Raw genomic sequence first — 20,233 nt, 5'->3', positions numbered from 1 at the left:
TGGGAGGTAACTGTCAACTCAGAGGTCTTTTGTCAGTTTCAAAGAGCTAGGTATGCTTCAACTATGACAATGAAATGCTAATAAGCACCTTGAAGACTGAAATGATGAAAACCTGAAACTGTCAAACTGAGTTTAAGTCAACTGTTGAAGATGTAAATGTAAGCTGACTTATCTAAAATATAATAAATGCAATATGCATTATATTATACATCTTAGTTATCAGATTCCATTAATATGCAAATAAATTAGGTTAATCATTTAATATGGCTCAATTATTTAAAAAATTTAAAAGTTTACCTGTATCTATCCTTATACTGCTATTTAAAATTCACATGTTCTGGCTGGGCACAGTGGCTCATGCCTATAATCCCAGCACTTTGGGAGGCGATGCGGGCAGACCGCTTGAGCCCAGAAGTTCAAGACCAGCCTGGGCAATATGGCAAAATCCCATTGCTACAAAAAAAATTAGCTAGGCATGGTGGCACATGCCTGTAGTCCTAGTACTTTAGAGGCTCAGGCGGGAGGATTGCTTTAGCCCAGGAGTTCTTGAGGCTACAGTGAGCCATGATCACACAACTGTAGTCCAGCCTGGGTTGACAGATGGAGACCCTGTCTCTAAATAAATAAATAAAAATAAAATAAAATTCACTTGTTGAATTAGTGCACACTTATGTGTAAATTTACACAACTACTAAGTCTAAATCCTTTCTTATTTATTTATTGTTGTTGTATGTTGTATTTATTTGTTTATTGTATGAAAGGAACAAGACTATCTGAATCTGTACATCTGTGTGATACTTAATGAAGAGAGGACAGCATTTGACATAAGCAACTAAGAGAGAACTAAGCTACACTTTAAGAAATGATATTTTATTTTTCTATATTTAAAATTCGATATCATAGGTTTTCTTATTCAATGAATTGGAATCTTCGTTCCTTCACATTTGGTAAGAGTTTATTTAAAAAACTGAACATAAGAGATGCAATTCTAGAGTGACATTCTTTAATGATCCGTCTGAACCATGCTTCAACTTCCTTTGGGCAGCTCTAGAGGTACTACTCCCTTTTGGTAACCTAACTACTCAAAAGATAGTGATCTACTTAGTGTTGATTCAGTCCAACAGTAAGTCTCTACAGTGATACTAAGGGGCATTGTGTGGAAGGGTCTGGCTGTTCTCTATGATTTCATTCCCAAAAATAGAGGATGCACTATTAAGACAGCCCCTAAGAATATCTTGATAACTCACCATAAATCTATCACCCCCAAGATCTCCACGTTAATACCTATCCCTAAAAGATTGCATTAAAGATTAAAGGAGATAACCTGGTGAAGTACTTCGCACAGCTTCTGATACACCATGCTCAATAAATGTTAGTTATTTCTGTTATAATTCTAAGCTTTACAATTCTTAGAAAAGTACAGTAGGGAGCTAGAAGAGACTTTCAATTTCTTAAGGCCAAAGGGAATGGTTTGATTGGCTCAAAGATTTATAATCCTAGTCAGTAGCACATTTAAGTATTCATGTCTATACTTAAACATGTATATGTTCAGCCTATTCTACCTCTTGGAGTAAGTTGTCAGAAGTACAGAATCTTTAATCGGAAAAACCTCTTAAGGGTTAACGAAAAGAACATATGGGTAGAAAATTATGGCAGTTAGAAGGGACCTTGTGGTCATCTATGAAGCTGAGTCCTTCATTTTACTACTGAGACCCAGAGAGGTTATTAAGACATGCTTAAAGCAAAAATCATTAGCTAAAGTGACAGACTAGGATCCAGATCTCTTCTTCCAAGTAGATGCCCAATTAAAAAGTTGGTTATTTTCTGTGTGTGAGGGAACTGCTGGATAAATAGGACATAACATGTAATAAAGCTGCTTTTGAAGTGTTTCTGTTTAAAGAGTAAAGGTGGATCTTTATGAAAAACAAATCTCAAAAAGTTAAGAAATTAAGGGAGGAAAAGAATAGCAGAAAAAGAACCAGATACTGTGGATCACTCCAAGCTATGACCAAACACTTAGCATACAGGATATAGAAATTCTTTTAGGAGTCTTAACACCAGATAAAACATTAAAGATCCATTACTATTTAAGTACCTTGTTCTAAAGAAAAATAAATTAGTTTAAAAGTTTAAAATATTTTTGTACAAAATCAAAAGTGATGCAATATTAAAAACATTTATAATCAATGTCGGTATGATTTTTAAAAACAAAATATAGAAAAACCCATCCCTTTGCAGTAACACTGCTTCCAAAAAAAAAGCATTTTCATATTCATTAGTTAGGGAAAGGCATTTTGGGGGGGGCTTTATCTGTAAGGGGACAAAGGGAATTCACTATTCACGTTGAAATACGTGGTAATTAGAATGTTATAGCCACAAGATAGCAAAATAGTTCTGGTTTAAATAACAATTTCAGCTAAGCCCCTCTATGCATGCTGCAGATGGAAATTATGGAAATCCTTTCCTCTCAAAATACTTTGTGAATTTAGAACTGGGCAACTCTAAAGTGTAGACAAGCTTGACTATGATTACATATGAAGCTAATGTACAAACTTTCTATATTCAGCAAACTCAGAAAAATGTTTCTCTCATATAGAAGTTTTATAATTTTAAAGATACAGACTATTTCAAGAAAAACAATTTGCACAAGTTTTTAATTATCTCCAAAGGAAATTAATTTATAAATTTAAATTTTTATTAGTTATCCTTATTTATAAATAAATGCTGATTTTTAGAGCATTAAATATTCTGGAAATACATGAAAAAGCCATTTTACAAGAGTAAACAAAATTCTAAACTTACAAAGACTGTTAAAATGACAACTTTTTTTTTACTTAATTTTTCTTTTTTTTTAAAGATTACTTAAGGACCAGGCACAGTGGCTCATGCCTGTAATCCCAGCACTTTGGGAGGCCGAGGCAGGCGGATCAGTTGAACTCAGGAGTTGGAGACCAGTCTGGGCCACATATGTGAAACTCCATCTCTACTAAAAATACAAAAAATTAGCTGACTGTGGTGGTGCACGCCTGTAGTCCCAGCTACTCGGGAGGCTGAGACATGAGAATCACCTGAACCCAGGAGATAGAGGTTGCAGTGAGCTGAGATTGCGTCAAACTGCACTCCAGCACAGGTAACAGAGCGAGACTGTCTCAAAAAAAAAAAAAAAAGATTACTTAAGGAAGATTTATTATTAAACATAGAGAGCACAGGGAAAAAGAGTACTGATTACCAATCACTAAAGAACAAAATGTCCTGGCAAAAAGAGTCTCTCTCTCTCTACTCGTTTCCTCATCTTTAAAAATGATGCAAATAATATTTAAGTTTCTTTTTTTGTATTCTGGGTGTGAATGACAAAAATTAACTTCATGAACAGAGCCATGATGGTCTTGTTAATTACATAATGAATATTTAAATAATGAATGAATAAAAAAAAGTAAGGGACTAAATTCCTGCATATAAAGGAATATTATACAGGCATTTAAAACATAAAGCAGAAATATATATGTATATTCACATGGAAAGATTGTTCATAGCCTAATGGTCAATAAAGCAAATTACAAAGTAGTTTATATAGAAGAAAGATTCCTTGCCCCACAACTCTGGAAGGATAAACAGCAGAATATTATTAGTTATATTTCTGTCAATGGTGTAATCTGGGGTAATTTATATATTCTTATTGTTTCTCATAGTTTTATTATTTTTGTAAGCAATAAACATGAGTTACTTAAAATTAAAATATAAAAGTGTACATTAATCTATGCATAGGAAGACAGACTGAAAGGAAATTCATCAAAACGTTAACATAAAGTTGTCTTCGAATGGTGGAGCTATAAGTAAGCCCCTTCCTTCTTTCTCTGTTTTTCATATCTTTCCAATTTTTTTATAAAGAGCTTATATTTCTTTAAAACTTGGAAAAATATCTTAAATTTATTAATTAGATATATTAGATAATATGATTGGACTTGCTCACAAATATCACCTATACTTGTTGGCATAACATGATGAGTTAGTCAGTGCAAATGAAATATTTCTACAATTTTCTACTACTTTGGTACTCTGGTGCCCTCCGCTCTGCAATACGATTCCTGGTGCTCCCAGCCTTAAGAAACACTACACGTCTAGAATGTGGCCAACAAACCATGCAGAATTCTAAAGGTAGGTCACAAGAAGAGATCGTTGAGCTCCTAATGGCTGCTTCCTTAGAGAACAATTCCAGATCACCGGAGGGCCTACTCCAGTCAAGGTGCATTGAAATCAGTTACTAAAACTAATATGCAAATGATTTAATCTTTTTTAAAGAAATTAGAATGAAGTCAAGGTTCTGCCTATATTAACATTCCTCAAACAATTACATTCCAATAAGTTTTCCTAAAGGTAACAGAAGAAAAGTTATAATCATTTCTCTAGGAATTTTATACAACCCACAATCTACCCATAGGAGGCCGTTACACAAGAGAATGTCATTCTTCACCTGGGACTCAGTAAAGGAGAACTCCATTCTACAGGGCAGTTGAGTGGGCTGCACCTACATAGTTTCAAGGAGTATAAGGAGAGAAATCTAAATGTTGTAGTGGTGTTCCATAGGAAACTCTGAAATCATACAACTGCCATAATTTTCCCATTTGAGTAAGACTGGGAGAGGGAAATGCAGAAATGATAGTTTTTCTCACTGTGGTACCTGGTACCATGAGGTACAGTTCACACTCAGAGAGTAGGGGGTGCTCTACTTTCCCATCAACTGTGATCATGAGTATCACCTTCTGGGAGACCTGTTCAGGCCAGAAAGGAAGAGCAAAGGTATAGCCAATGATTAAAGGAGGGCTGGCTGAATGACTCTGGCTCAGGTCGAAGATCCCAACAGAGCAGAGAGGCTCTTCCTCCCTGCACCCAGGTATCCTCCCTCATTGGTGTACTCAAATTTATTGAAGCATTTATTACTGATTAAAAGGTGAAGACTCCCTAATGATAAGACAGAAAGATTCAACAAGTTATACTGCCTTGTAATCACTACTATACACCTCTAATTCCTTCGTTGCTCATATTTCCCTAAGAAAAATGACCTGAGAAATTTTACATTCCAAAATCGGAGTTAAGGAAGGTAGATATTAAAGATAATTAGATGATATGCTTATAATAAATAAAAAGAGGAAAAACAAAGAAAGGAGTACTTCAAATATAAGAAACTAAAAATAAGATGTCACCTGTTATGTCAACAATTTAAAATTTTTCTATAAGAAGGCATGAGGGAACTTTCTGGAGTTTGGCTGTAAGGTTGGTTATACAGGTGCATATAGTTGTCAAAACTGTACATGGAACTGTGCACATTTTACTGCATGTAAATTACACCTTAAAAAGTTGACTTTTTAAAAATTCTTAGAAACATGGAGATACAGGGTCATTCGTAGAGTTTCCACATTATAAAGAAAAACAGAACTTTCTCAAGGGATGAGGACTATAGCTCTTTTTCTCACTATGAACTTAGGCGGCAGCCCAAAGCCATTCTAAAGTTAATAAGCAAACTATACCCAGAACAGAGATCCTTTCCTGTTGAGTGGGTGAAAGGAAGAGGGGTGTAAAATCTCTTTAGAAGGTGCTAAACAATCTGCAGCTTGCATAAAACCCCTGTTTTGGAGGGAAATTTTACCATAAAGATGATCTTCTACTAAACATTGTTAATAAATAAGTACAAGATGAAGTAATGTAGATATTATCAAGGAAAATGTTTACACTGGATGAGATGTAAAATTTAAGAATGTAAATGAAGCCATCAGCAAACCTACAGCATTTAGTGAATGTTGACTGAATGGTGTTAGAAGCTAACGAAATGAAGGTTGATTCCTTCAAGTTACTGACAAACCACAGTGAAAATAATGCAGCATACTTTAAAAGGGACATAAAGACAAGGATAAGATTAGTAGCCATTATAGCTGCCTATAATTTCCTGTTGAAAGAATCTAGTTATTGCAATATAATGTTATGGTTAAGCATTTCTGACCAGTTGTAGTGATTTGAAAGAGGCCCCCAAAGAGTTAGGGACTAATTTATGAGGCCATATAAAAACAAGCGTTTTCATAACTTAAGTAAAGGCTCAGAGGTATGGCTATTGTTTTCCAATCTCTGAGAGGTACAAATATTAGGAGAAAAGAGAAATGATTCCAAACAAAAAAGGAAAATACGATGGAGCAAAACGCATAAGATGAAAATTACAGATCCGGAGCATGTGGTCTAATGTGAGGATTTACAACTGGAAAGCAGATTCTTTTAGAACTGCCCACAAAGTTAGTGAGCAACGTGGCCAAGACCAGATTAACTGCTTGATAGTCTCATCTTGCTTTGTACCCCAAACGGTGATACTCTTCTATAAGCTACCAGAGTTGATTCCTTTTGAAAAGTTAGATGAATGAAGATTTTGCCACCAATGATTATTTCCTCACCAAAATAAAGACTTTGAAATAGCAGTTGTGTTCGAATCGCTTTCTTTTCTAACCCTCAAATCAGTAATTTAAGTGATTTTGTTTAGTTGGCCCAGATACAGAAACCTTCCAAAACTGCAGCTGGCTTGGAAAATTACAATTTGGTCTTCTGTTGGCCTGGTTCTTTGGAACTGGGAAACTGATGTTTATCTTCCATCTTCCTCTTTCCATCTGGTTTTCCCTACTGGCCTTCAATTACTAATCTTTTCTGTGGGTGATAAGATGGAAGGATGGATGAGATTAACACAAATAATTTCCTGGTCCCCATTTGAGTTTTCTTTAATCATTACAGCATGGGATTCTCTGTTAAGGTATACATGGTCCCAATACACAACTGACAGCCATGAGCTTGGCCACTTACCATCTTAGCTGCTTTGAACATATCCCTAAAGAGGAGCATCTAGCCACCACCCTCACAAATTATTTCATGTCACAAAAGACAATTGTTTTCTACCTCTGATGCTTTAACCATAGAATGAAGAATGACCCTCTCCACCTCCCAAGGACATTCTAAGGATTCTGAATTCTTTAAGGGAAAAATATATAGTAGCAAATCAAATTGAATGACTGTTTTTCTTTCTCAGTCTCAGGACTGATTTCTATTAGGACCTTGGATTTGGCTGAACTCATTTTTAAAAAGTCATTTATTTAGTCAGTCAACAACTGTTCAAACAAAACTCAAGGTGTCGAGTCACAAATGAAACAATACTGGAGGACGAAAGCCTTGAAACTGGGGTGGAATGCCAGAATCTCATATTAATTTCTTATTCATGATTCTGAAAAATCAGTTTTCTTATCTACAAAAGTGTTTTCTGTGGTCTGCTGGGCTATGATAATGGCAAACTCAAATCAAAGTGAGTCCAACTTAATATTTATTTAATGCCTGTGATAATATAGAGATGATAAAGGCAGCTTGCCTCCTGCTTTCAAGATGCCTAAGTGTTATTAAATAGGTAGAAATAACAAAACATGAAAATGTAAGTTCTTTGAGATAGGGCTTAAATCTTAAACATCTTTTATTTCCTCCAGAGCCTAGCCTGGTTCCTTGCAAATGGGAGGCATACAATAAATGTTGAATTAAGTGCAATTAATTTTGATAGGAGATAAGTTAGTTCAGGAGACTGAAGAAGAGATAGAGATAATATTCCTGCCTTGTTCTTAACTTGTTTAAATTCCAACATAAGGCCAGGCACTGTGGCTCACGTCTGTAATCTCAGCACTTCGGGAGGCTGAGGTGGGTAGATCACTTGAGCTCAAGAGTTTGAGACCAGCTTGGGCAACATGGAGAAACCCGGTCTCTACAACATATGCAAAAATTAGCCAGCTATGGTAATGCATGGCCTGGAGTCCCAGCTATTCAGGAGGCTAAGGCAGGAGGACAGCTTGAGCCCAAGAGGTCAAGGCTGCAGTGAGCCATATTTGTGCCACCACACTCCAGTCTGGGTGATAAAGTGAGACCCTGTCTCAAATAAAAAAGGATCCAACATAATGTGTGAATATCAAGAAGAAATTATTTGTGTAGATGGCTCATGAAAGACTATTTAAAGAAAATGAAATATAAAGATATTAAACAGACTTAAAGAAAATCTGAAAGATTGTAATGGGCTCAACATGGAGTGCAGGTTTAATAAAAGTTCACTGACAGGCATAGCAGCAGAAAGTTTGACTTGTATTATGTTCAGGGAAAGGAGAGTTAAAATACTGTTCAATACTAAAATGCAAATATCACAGGAAAATAATATATTTTGGCCTTAAAAGTCATTAGAGAATTATTGGACAAAGGCATATGTTTCCTGAGCAGAGATAGAGCTATCACCATATTATTAAAAGAGAAACTCTGCTTTCTTGATAAAGCAATTAGGAGCCCTTTGCTCCTAATACAAGATAACAATCTTGTGAACTTAAAGGGCAGTTCAAGCACTCAAAAGATGAATCTTAAAGAGAAATCTGAACATGCTATTCCTAGCAAAAGCTAGGGGGATAGTACTAAGACTAAGGAATGGGCACCTGGTTGGGAACTACTCTGATCCCAGAAAGCAATAATTCTTCATGCAATGCTTCACATTTACTAGGAAGGCCACATTATAAAATCCTTGCAACACTCCTGCCCACCAGTGTAATGGTATCCATAATCCCCATTTTAGAGACTGGGGCAACTTGAGACTTGGGGAGGTTAAGGACTTGTTCAAGACCACACAGACTAATATATACTTTTAAAAAATTTAACTTAATTTCTGAAGGAGGCTGTTTAGAGAGGATAAATGCACTATGAGAAGTTCTGTGCAGAAATTATAGTCTCTCTCATAAATTACTAAACTGGCTTTTTAATGCAAATCAGTAACCCTGGGCACAACTGGCAATCTCTAAGAGCCTGTTCATCCCAGAACAACTGATCTTAACCTTGAACAAGCCACATTGGAGACTAGAGCATGTAAATTTGGGGGACAGCGAGAAGTGGATTTTAAAAGGCAGGGTTAAGAGGGAGAAGAACAAAAAGAGGAGCACAGCTTGAGCATGAACAAGGAATGACAAAAAAGGCCCAAAAGACTGGGAAGGTACAAAATCAAGAAATCAACAGTTTTCTGCAAACTTCTTTGTGCCATGCACTCCTCTGGTATTGTTACTTTTATTTGTGATTAAGTATCACCTTACTGCTGATTTGTACACTGAGATTACATGGATACAGGTAACGGCCTATATATATATTTGAAGCAAAGTAAAAACATTTAGAAGACTTGCTTTGTGAGAGACTAAGTCAATCAACAAAGCAGACTGACCATGCCCCTTTTGCTATTGCAGGGAACAAAGACTCCTAGCATTTTGTGGAGATATCCAAAGAATTCAAGTAGTTATGGCAGTTTTGGGCAAGGACCCCACTTACATTTCAACTTAAAATTTCACAAGGCTTTTTAATACAACACACAGTCTGGTGATCGCAAAAGAACTCTTCAAAAATGGAACTTAAATGTTAAAGAAATTCCTTAAAAATAAATTAATATGACAATGTATCAAGCATTGCATTCATTCTAAGCTTAGAGGGGAAGAAAAAAATACACAGAACACACATAGGTTATGTAGTGTGTCAAAGTTCCATAAAATAAAAAAATTCATTTTGTACACCCTTGACATCGCAGGCACCCTTACACATGTGTGGGACAGGTTTAGATCTTAGATAACAAAATCCCAAAGTAAGGACATTCTGCCTAGATTCAGAGATCTGGCTCACAGTATGGCTTCTGAAATATAAATTATATCATGTTTGATAGTTTATATTATTAACAATTATATGAGACATTTTGAAAGCATGGCTTGGGGGAATTAAAATTATTAAGTGTAAAATTATCATAAAAACTATTGCATTCAGCCATTGGTCCAGTATCTGTTGACGTAAACATATTGTATTCACCACTTGGAATACCAAACTATTCAAATACAGTTCCAAGATAAATAAAAAGAAGTAACTAATAAAAATTGGGTTCTTGGCCAGTCTGGACTACTAAATTAAGCCATTTTAGAAGGGAAGAAAGTCTGGCTTCTCAAGATGCTGCAATTTCATGATTAAATATTTTTATCTGTTTCAGTGTTTTCCAATCGATATTTCAAGCTGAGGAAGCAACTTAAATAGTTAATGAGGAAAATGACATAGCTATCACTTGGAAAAAAATATTTTTCCCTCACAACAGGCTACCAGATCCTAGGGACAAGTAAGAATCTTCAGGATTCACTCCTCATGGTAAAAACCTTCACGGCCATGAAACCATCCTGCCAGCCTTTCCCAAAAGCTCAGATGCACAACTTACACCTTTAGGATTGCAACAAAAAAATAAAAACACTTGGAATTCTCATCTTTCTATTTTAAAACAAAGAAAGACCTTAGGAGATTAGCTGGCTCAAAATTTCCCAAAGTGGGTTTCATGAAACATTATTTTTCAAAAATGTTCTTAGTAACGGCAGGGTGATCAAATAAGTATGAGAGCATTCTTAGAGAGTCATAATCACATTAGGTCATGCATAACGCAGAGAAGGCCTACAGAAAGGATCAGACTTTTAAAAAAACTGAAATTTTCATCAAACCTATTTGAGCATAGAACCCTTTTTGCAGTATTTATTAAAATCCTGTGTAATTAATGTTTTGTAGAAAATACCTTATCTCATACAAAGAAACTGAAATCCAGACAGGTGAGGTGACTGTCCCAAGGTCACACAATTAGTTGGTGAATAAGCTAAAAACAGACCTCACCTCTCAGGACCCCATCAGGTATTCCTTTTGGTACGATGTTGTCTTTCTTCTACAATACCTACACTCCTTAAAGGATCACAGACTAAAAGAACCACATCTTGGAGACCACCTAGTCCAAAGCCCTCCCATAAAGCTAGGGAAATACAGTCTCAGAAAAGTAAAGCAGTTTGCCCAAAGTGACATATAAAATTCATTCTTGTAGAACTAGAACATAGCTCTTAATTCCAACACTAGTATCTTTCCACAACAGCATGCTAATTCCTGCAAAGCCAACACTTTTGGCCTCTGAGGTAAAGAATTCATGAACAAGAGGGGTTTTAGCTATTAAGGGCCCATTAAATATTTATTAAACCATACTTGTGTCAATAGATACTTTAAATCAATTAAACATGATTGTCTTTACTTACAAATGTCATCCATTGTGACAGGGAATCAATGTTTCAAGCTGTTGAACAGGTCATCAACCCTGTCCTGTTGGATGACACCTGTAAATAAAATAAATCTATTTTTGAGTGAGTAGATTTTAAGCCAGCTAGATTTAAGATGCATGCGGTTTAAAGCAAAGAATAATTTTAAAAATGATTCTTAATTATGTACTGCCGCGGAGAGATACTTCCCAGCACCAGCAGTTTCACTCTCAGTAGCTATTGCTGTCCACCAGCACAAAACAATCCAGGGAATTCAGCACAGAAAGTTGCTAGAATACATAGGGAACCATGACTCCTGGAGCTACAAGGGTCTTCTAGGTATCTACCTCAGCTTACTATCTCTGTGAATATCACTTCCACTTTGATGGGGGGACAACCAAGGCCTGGTGAAGTCAAATGACTTGCCTAATGTTAAACAGCTAAGTGTCTTTAGCTGAAGTCCCTTGGTGTTGGAAAGCATGTACAGAATGCATTAACAAAGGTTATCACTAGGCTGATCAATTTTGAAGACTCACATGTACACATTTTTAAACATTTCACAAATGCTGACTTAGAATGTTCTAGCAAATCTGCAAAGAATATAATGTCAGTATTAGATATTCAAATATAAGCATTACTGAAAAATGCCATAGATGGAAAACCAACTAATAGTGAGAAAATAGGAACTAGACCATGAAAAGAACAATATTAAACACAACAGGTATTTAGGATTTTAAGCTCTGGCTACTTCCAAACAAGATTTGTGATTCCTAGCAAATATGAATATATAAAAAACCATTTTTACATATTTTCTACAGTTTATCCTTTTAAATGCTGATTTCTCCGTAGCCACAAAATGCCAATGTAAGATCTGCCAAAAGCTAAAATTTGAGCTGGACACAAACTTTCTCATTTTCATTCTGTACCCAAATACTCTAAGGTAATGGGAAATTATTTGAGGATGCTGCCTTGAGGTAAGATGGCTGCTATATAATAACATTACCACCAGACTTACACTGAGTGTCTACATGTGCCAAGTGCTGATGGAGCATTTTACACTAGCTATCTCACTCACTCCTCACAGCAACTTGACCATTATCACAATTTTACAAATAAGACAATCAAAAGCAGAGACAAATCAGGTATTACAACTTGCACACAGATCTATTTGGTGATAGAATCCAAGCTCAAGACCTACTGCATTTCTTTGATTTAGCAGTTGAAGATACTTAAAAACATAACTATGAATTAACACAGTTCCAATTACAATACATAAAATGCCCCCAACTAAATGTCACACACTATAAAACATCAGGAAAATCTCTTACTTTTTTCTTAGGGGTGAGTAGGAGGCTGGGGACAATTTTCAGAAGTAAAATAATCTTAATGCCAAGAAATTAAAACTTTTATGTTAACCTGAAATATATCACAATTAAAATATGACAGCTAAAAAACTTAAATTGTCTTTTATAATTAAAGAAAAGTAAAAGTAAATCATACTCATTCAATTACTTCTTAACAGATTATAAAGAGATAAATCGTCCTCCTACTCAAGAATGACTGACTCCCAAAATGTGTGTGTATATATATACACACACACACATAACATCTTGCTAAGAACACAACTATTTATAAAGTAAATTATCTTTAAGGAAAACAGAAAAGTAATTTTGTGAGACAATGCAACCCCCTCAATTACTTATGTAATAGCAGCTATCTTTTCTTGACCAGGAGTTATGCTTCTGACCAATTCCCTGAACTATTTTTTATTAGGGGCCATTTTTCCAACATAGTTTTTAAATTGTGAAACGGATAAAACAGAACATAATGAGGAATATAAAAATATACCTGACATATTTTAATAGAACAAGAATTAGTTATATGCAAAGCTCAGCATCACAGAAACTAGACATTAAGAAAAATGCATATACTTTCCAAAGCACTGTGGAGAAATCAATCTCTTCTGGCAATAATGGCTTTCTTAAAAGAACCCCAAACAGAAAAAGATAAAGTGTGGTTTCATAGTAGCTTACCCTTTTCTCTGACACCCCATCCTGGCCTGTAGAATCTCTCTCATCATGTGTCTCTTTCAGGACTGGCATATGTTTTTTGTATGCTGGCTCTCTGTTTAAGGTTGTGTATCCTATGTGCTCATATATTGGGTTTATCGTCATCTTGGCAATGTATTCTGCTGCCTTGGTTTCAATATAGAGAGTAATCAAGCCATCAGTCACCAGATCGTGGATGGACTCAAAGCGTTTCTCCCCAACAAAGTGCTTGCCATCGTAGTAGAGCCTGAAGTTTCTGGTTTGACTTCCAAATCTGCCTCAATGAAATGGGAAAGATGTTTTTAAGAAAAGTAAGCAACTGAATTCTTTCTGAAAAACAAAACAAAACAAAACAAAAAACTATTGCTTTGTTTTGTGTGTATCTTCTTTGTTTAAATAAGCTGTGGCTAATCTCTCTGAGTCGTCTGGAATATATAAAATTAAACCTTTGAACACAAAGAATGAACTTGTAATAACTAGGGACAACTAGTCAAAAGCATGCCTACCATAGAAGGAAGAATTTTTTTTTTATTTATCTTTTTAAACCACTTTATTGTGCCTGTGGAAAAAATGGGAGAAAATAAACCTCACACCACATTAAAACATAGTCAATATTCAATTGGCCAACTCCATAATAGATGACATTTCTATACTAACATTTTTTCTTCAAGTTGATCAATAAGAATATTCAATGTACTTTAGACCTCAGCAGTCATGTCTTTTAAAAGGAAAGCTCCATTTAGGGCTAACCAGAATATGATGCCAGCAATCAAAGTAGAGCTGACTCCAGAAACCTGAGCCATGCAAGGCAGCATGGCACAGAAACACACTTTTGCTACTTCTAGCCACAAGCCAAGGACTTATTCTTTCCTTTTTAAAAAGTCATTATTCTGTCTGCTGGTTAGGTCTGTGCAAGAAATGTTTGCAATATATATATTGCACATATATGGCACAAATATGGCACAAAAGTCATAAGCTACTGGACTATAGAAATTCTGTTTTCAATTTTATGTTCTGATGATGTGCTCTAACAACTGAAGAATAATGGTTTACTTTTATGATAATTTCAGTATTTTGTTTCCTGCAGCAAGCCTCAGAAATGGATCCAATTTGGCATGATTAACATCAGTGTCCTTGCAGGAAGACACAGGCAAGAAAATGCACTGACTCTAATGAAAGCAGACGTCAAAAGGCAACATGGTAACAAGAGCTGCCAATGTCATGGTCTCCTGAAGGTAACCCTGAGTGAGACTAATTAAAAACTAAACAAGTCACAAAGGATATATGGAAAGGAAATAAAACATTTTTAAAAATAATGGCCAGAGGCATGTCTGTTTCTTTGGTTCAAATTAGACTTTAATAACGACTTAATCTAGAATCCAACATACTATCCATGTTGGCCCTTCTAAAGTATAATTTATCCATCCTTTAGTAACAATCAAATTTTGATTTACACTTAAGTAAATCAAATAATTAATTATATATCCATATAATTATACTATCCATATAATTAAACTTTCTTGTTCTCCATTTTCCTCTAATGTTAAAGACACATTTCTCCCAAGCAAATTTTCATTATAAAGCCTAAAAAATTAGAAAGGTGAAATTTCTACAGCAAAGTTAAATACAAAAGTTTTTCAGTTTAATATACTGCTTTCATCATTTCCTTTTTTTTCTAATATACAATATCTGCAACATGGAAAGTAACTTCATAGCTTTTACAAGACTCTTACAATAATAAACACACATAATACTGAGTCCCTTTATATTTCAGTTGTATCAGAGACATTTCAGTGAGGGCTCAGACCATTTTACTCCTGCTGGGACTTAAGATTTTACAGTGGGCATTTCCACAGTGGATATAGCATTTAAAAACAATTCAACAATGGTGTCAGTCATTTAAGTACTCAATTGCCTTCTGAAATCTGAGAAGTATAGGGGGCACAGGGCATGAAGTGAAGATGGCTGCACTGGGAATGGTTTGACTGAAGAGTGGAAGTCTATCTAGAGTTAACTTTCTTTCCAATGGACGATGCCTAATTCATCCAAGAAGAGGCCTGGCTACCTGAAAGGAGCTGTGCAAAAAACCCCATTTGTCCTTTTCTCTTTCACAACTCAGTGACTTCAGAAGATCCTGCCCACAATTTCCAATTCCCGCTCCGCCTGTACTTCAGCTCCAGGCTTCCAATTCAATAAAACTTTCAGTCTAAAGGGAGATGATCAGATAACGAAAAAAAATTATAACATGGTTTGATTAAAACTTGGCTTCAAAGGGCAAAAAAAAAAAAAAAAAAAAAAGAATTTCCATTTTGGAATTATGATTGATCTTTTTAAAGAAAAATTGCATTATATTTTACTAAGAGAACTGCCAAGCTTTCGTTGCCTACTCTGAGCTACTCTCTTTAACTTGGGAAGTTACCTAGGAACAGCACCACAGCAGACTATCAGAGACTTCTCCACTTTATCTGAAAGGCATATTGTGCTTTGTGGGATTAGAAGAAGAGAAAGAGGACAGAAAATCTTTGAGAGAGGTGGGAATGGATGTGCCTATTCTACATAGGAAGAGCCATAAAGGGGGAGATTCCAAATCTAAGGTCAAAGAAAGACTCTTTCCTTGAAGTTCACTGCTTGCAGATTGTCATTTATTCAACAAATAGTTAACAAAACACCCAGGTACTTTACTGTCAAGTATTAGGTGGTTCACAATAAAGTTCCTAGTCCCTTGGTAACCCCAATGGTAAAAAGATAAACATAAAACAGGGTCAATACAAAGGCACAAAATGCTAAATTTAAAAAAGTCCATCTTCAGATTGATTTATTTTAATAACTATATACATATAGAATCTTGCTCTTATGTAGAAAGATTCTGTAAAGTGATTCACAAAACCAAGTGAATTCAGTATCTCCCTCACACCATAAAACCAAGAAACTCACTGCCTAGTACAACAGAGCACAACAGTTAAGCTTACATAAGATCTCAGAGCTACTGCTTATGTCCAAGTACAAAAGCACCCTTGCAGTCTTCTCCTGTAGTCTTGAAATACGGTTTGGGCAGGGGCAGGCAAATGTGGGTCCTATATGTTTAAGAGAAAACCTTAGGCTTTGGCATCAGACAGTTGTAAGTTTAAATCCTGGATCTGCCACTTCCTAGCTGGGTGACTTTGGGAAAATCATTCGTCAGATTCTGCATCTAAAAAATAGGAATAACATCACCCTACCCCAGATGGCTGGGAGGATTACATGAGGATATTTAAGTGAAAGCTAAATATATATAGTAGGCTCAAATGGTAGTTTCCTTTCTCCTTCTCTGTTAGCTTAGGCCCCTGCAGAGAATGACAGAATGAGTTACCAACACTAAAGTAAAACAGCAAAAATATTCAATAGATATGCATGGAAGATGGCTAAATAAATAACTGGCAACACTGGCTGTACAGAAACATCTCTGCACTGATTTACTGTACAGTTAACAAAAGGCAAGGAGGGGCTCTTTGTGAAATTTTCTTCTGGATGTCTCTGAATAAGTTTGTATTTGCCACTTGGTTAAATAGAGTGGGAAGACAACAGTGTGCAAAGCGGGGAGGAGAAGCAAGCAAAGAAGGTCTTTCCACTGCGTCCTGGGAATGAGGCCTCTGAATTCAAAGGCGAAAGCCGAGAGATTTACATATATTGAAAGCAGGACATATTAAGTGGACCTAGTGACAACTACTGAACCCTTGACTGCAGAGCACTGATTTGTAAAAACTATTGAGGGCTACTCATATTGCCTATGAGTCCTTAAGAATTGGTTATTAGTTTTACTTACTTTAAAGCACCAGAGACAGGCATAGTACTTGGCATACATCATGTCTCCTAAGTAAGTGGAATAAAATTAGTAAAGACTTCATAAATGGTTTCCCCTAAGTTAGCTAGCTATATGTAATAATAAAAAGAATTTTTAAAAATATACAGAAATTACATATAGCTGCCAAAATCATTTCCCTTTGACTTTTATAGGATAATTTTCTTTTCATCTTTTCCTTTTATTATCTGACTCTGCCCTTGCTTAATAGCTGTTTATTCCTTGGTGAACATACTTGAAGATGAATAGGCCCAATTCTCATCTAGGTAGAGTTCAACAAGATGAAAATTCATTTTTTTCCAGAGTGGTACTATAGTAAACAAATAGAAAAGAAAGGCTTTTAACTGCTACTGTTGTACATAATACCGCTTTCTAGAAAGAACATCTTCCTCCAGTGATTCCAGGTTTTGGGTTTCCTATTTTAAAAAGCTGTTTAATGCTGTGTCCAGATGCATTCAGATGCCTTTCAAGATATATAATTCTAACATCTTTTCCAAAATAAACAAAATCCTTAATATACCATATTTTCTATTTTTCAGCAAATAAATCATATCGGCAACAAATTCAGTCTAGAAGAAAAAAATGATGAAAAAATGTATAAAGAATAGCTTTCAGAATTTTACTTTACTTTGTACAAAACCAAGAATTAATTCTGATTTGAGGCCAAAGTGATTTGAAAGAATCTCTTTGAAGGAAAGCTCCAAGCTAACAGATGTTTTGTGTTAACAAACAGAAAACAAAACACATACAACACACTGGTCTAAGCTAACAATAAAATGTTAGAAGTATTTCCCGCAACCAACATACAAAAACACTTTTATTTATCATAAATATAATTTGTGTGTTGTTTGCCAGAGTCAAAAAAGCTAATCTAATGGTGAAATATAAATATCTCACACATTCATTCAATCATAAGATACTCTTGGAAGAAAAGTTGAAACAGAAATAAGAATATGATGATGCATTCAATTAAATACTAAAAAATAAATTTAGATGAATTCTATGAATTAAGGAAGGCTATGGAAGACAAAGCCTTAAATGATCTCCCATCCAAAACTTTGTTAAGCTATGACTTTTGTCTATCTTGCTATATAATTTTGGATTATGGGGAAAAGTATTAAATTATGTCAACTCATAATGATATTTCCTTGGCCAAATAAATCATTTTCAGAAGAAATCCAATTTGCCTAATTAAACTTCCAAAGAAGCTATCTTCTGAACAGTGGAACTGACATAGCTCTGGAAGGATTAACTTGAAGTCTGTTAAAGAAGCAGTTAGATATTCCTCCTGCCCTCCCCAATCCTGTCCCCATTGTTATCCCTTCCCCACCATGGCAGAAGACTTAAGTTCTGTTTTCTAGGCAGGATAAAACATGGAGATAGGGAACTAAGGGAATACAAGCAGAGGTATCATCTTGAAAACTAAGTGAAAGTTTTAAATACCTAAAATTTAAATACTGAGGAAACTGATACCTCCATTTCTCTTCAACATGAGGTTATCAGAAGGCTTGTACCTTCCCTGATAGGAGACTGAAAGATTCTACTCTTGGAAATCTGATCAACTCAACTAAAAAGACTTAAGAGTAGAGACCATCATCCTATAATTGTCAGGCTTCCCCCAAGCTCTCATAACTACAAGCCAGCTTTTTAGTGTCCCATATGCTGAGTATGAGCAGACAGCCAAGGATCACCTGACATCCGAGGAAAACTCCTCTCATGAAAGACAAAGACTATGATAAACAAACAGAATCAAGGCAAGTTAGAGGAAACAAAATCGTGCATGGGAATGAAAATACGCTCAAAAACCCAAAATAAGATGTTTCCTGTTCCTATTCTTGAACAGAATTTAACAAAAAAAATTAGAATGCTATAAAAAAGGAATATAGAATACATAGAAAAATAAGTAGAAAAAGGAATATAGCATAAATGAAAGTCTTTTTTAAAAAAGATAAAGTTGAGAAAATTTTAAAGAACAAAAAGACAAAAAGATAAAAATAAAAAAGGAGAGAAAATAATTAAGATAGAGAATCAATCCAGAAAGTCTAACATTTATAGAAAGAGAGAAGAGACAAAATGGAAGGGGAAGGAATCAAAGTGATAACTCAAAAATTTTTATTATAATGGAAGAACACACATTTACACAATGGATGAAAGCACACCCACACCAAGAACTGGTCCTCACAAAATAGTCCAGTAATTGCAAATAAATCCTCAGACTGGCAAAATTTAACAAGCTTAACAATACTAAGTACCAGCAAGGATACAGAGTAGCTAATATTATCAGTACCTGCTATATTGTTTAACGAAGGAGTTTTATATTATTTACTAAAGTTGAATATACACATACCCTACAACATATTAATCCTACTCCTAGGTAATATCCTAGACAATATGTGTGATTATATGTACCAGCATATATATACATCTGGCAGCAACATCCATAAATAGCTAAACCTGGAAACCACATTAAGTATCCAGTAAAATAGAAAAAGTTATGGGACATATACTGTGATAATTACTATTATGCATTTGAGGGATCCTACCACATGCTTTTTCCTTCTCGAAAATTGTTAATGGTTTGCTATTACCTGTGAGTCCTTAAGAACAGGTTATTAGTTTTACTCACTTTAAAGCACCAGAGACAGGCATAGTACTTGGCATATATCATGCCTCCTAAGTAAGTGGAATAGAATTAGTAAAGACTTCATAAATGGTTTCCCCTAAGTTAGCTAGCTATATGTAATAATAAAAAGAATTCTTAAAAATATACAGAAATTACATATAACTGCCAAAATATAATCAGATTACTGTAGTTTTGTTGGACATAATTTAAAAAGTGATAATTACCATGATAGAGTGTTTGCCATTTACGCAGCCATAATGGTCTTAGTGTGATGACCGGTATAATATGAAGCTGCTTTTTCTATTGACAGTTGGGAGTAAATAAATGATAAACAACTTGTCTTTTTTTTTCTGAGACAGAGTCTCCCTCTGTTACCCAGGCTGGAGTACAGTGGCATAATCTTGGCTCACTGCAACCTCCACTTCCCTGGTTCAAGTAATCCCGAGTAGCTGGGATTACAGATGTGCACCACCAAGCCCAGCTAACATTTAGCAGAGTTGGGGTTTTGCCATGTTGGCCAGGCTGGTCTTGAACTCCTGGCTACATGTGACCTGCCTGCCTCAGCCTTCGAAAGTGCTGGGATTACATTAGTGAGCCTGGCCTA

The 20,233-nt window shown here is 35.4% G+C and overlaps 1 protein-coding gene across 3 annotated transcripts in view; it reads right to left on the bottom strand.

Moving 5' to 3' along the window:
• The window catches only part of CHN1 (chimerin 1), a 199,089-nt gene that overhangs the window by 64,679 nt on the left and 114,177 nt on the right, over positions 1–20,233 (bottom strand). The window contains exon 6 of one of the 3 annotated variants that reach the window (XM_050751783.1): positions 13,154–13,442. In XM_050751783.1, the coding sequence (XP_050607740.1) occupies positions 13,154–13,442 (289 nt within the window). Of the gene's footprint in view, positions 1–6,834; positions 6,871–11,120; positions 11,200–13,153; positions 13,443–20,233 lie in introns of those variants that run through there. The other 2 variants (XM_050751785.1, XM_050751784.1) reach the window with 2 other exon arrangements.

Source organism: Macaca thibetana, chromosome 12, assembly GCF_024542745.1.
Source record: "Macaca thibetana thibetana isolate TM-01 chromosome 12, ASM2454274v1, whole genome shotgun sequence".
NCBI lineage: Eukaryota > Metazoa > Chordata > Mammalia > Primates > Cercopithecidae > Macaca > Macaca thibetana.
Note: the sequence above shows the minus strand (reverse complement) of the source record. Positions and strands in the feature narration are given on the sequence as shown.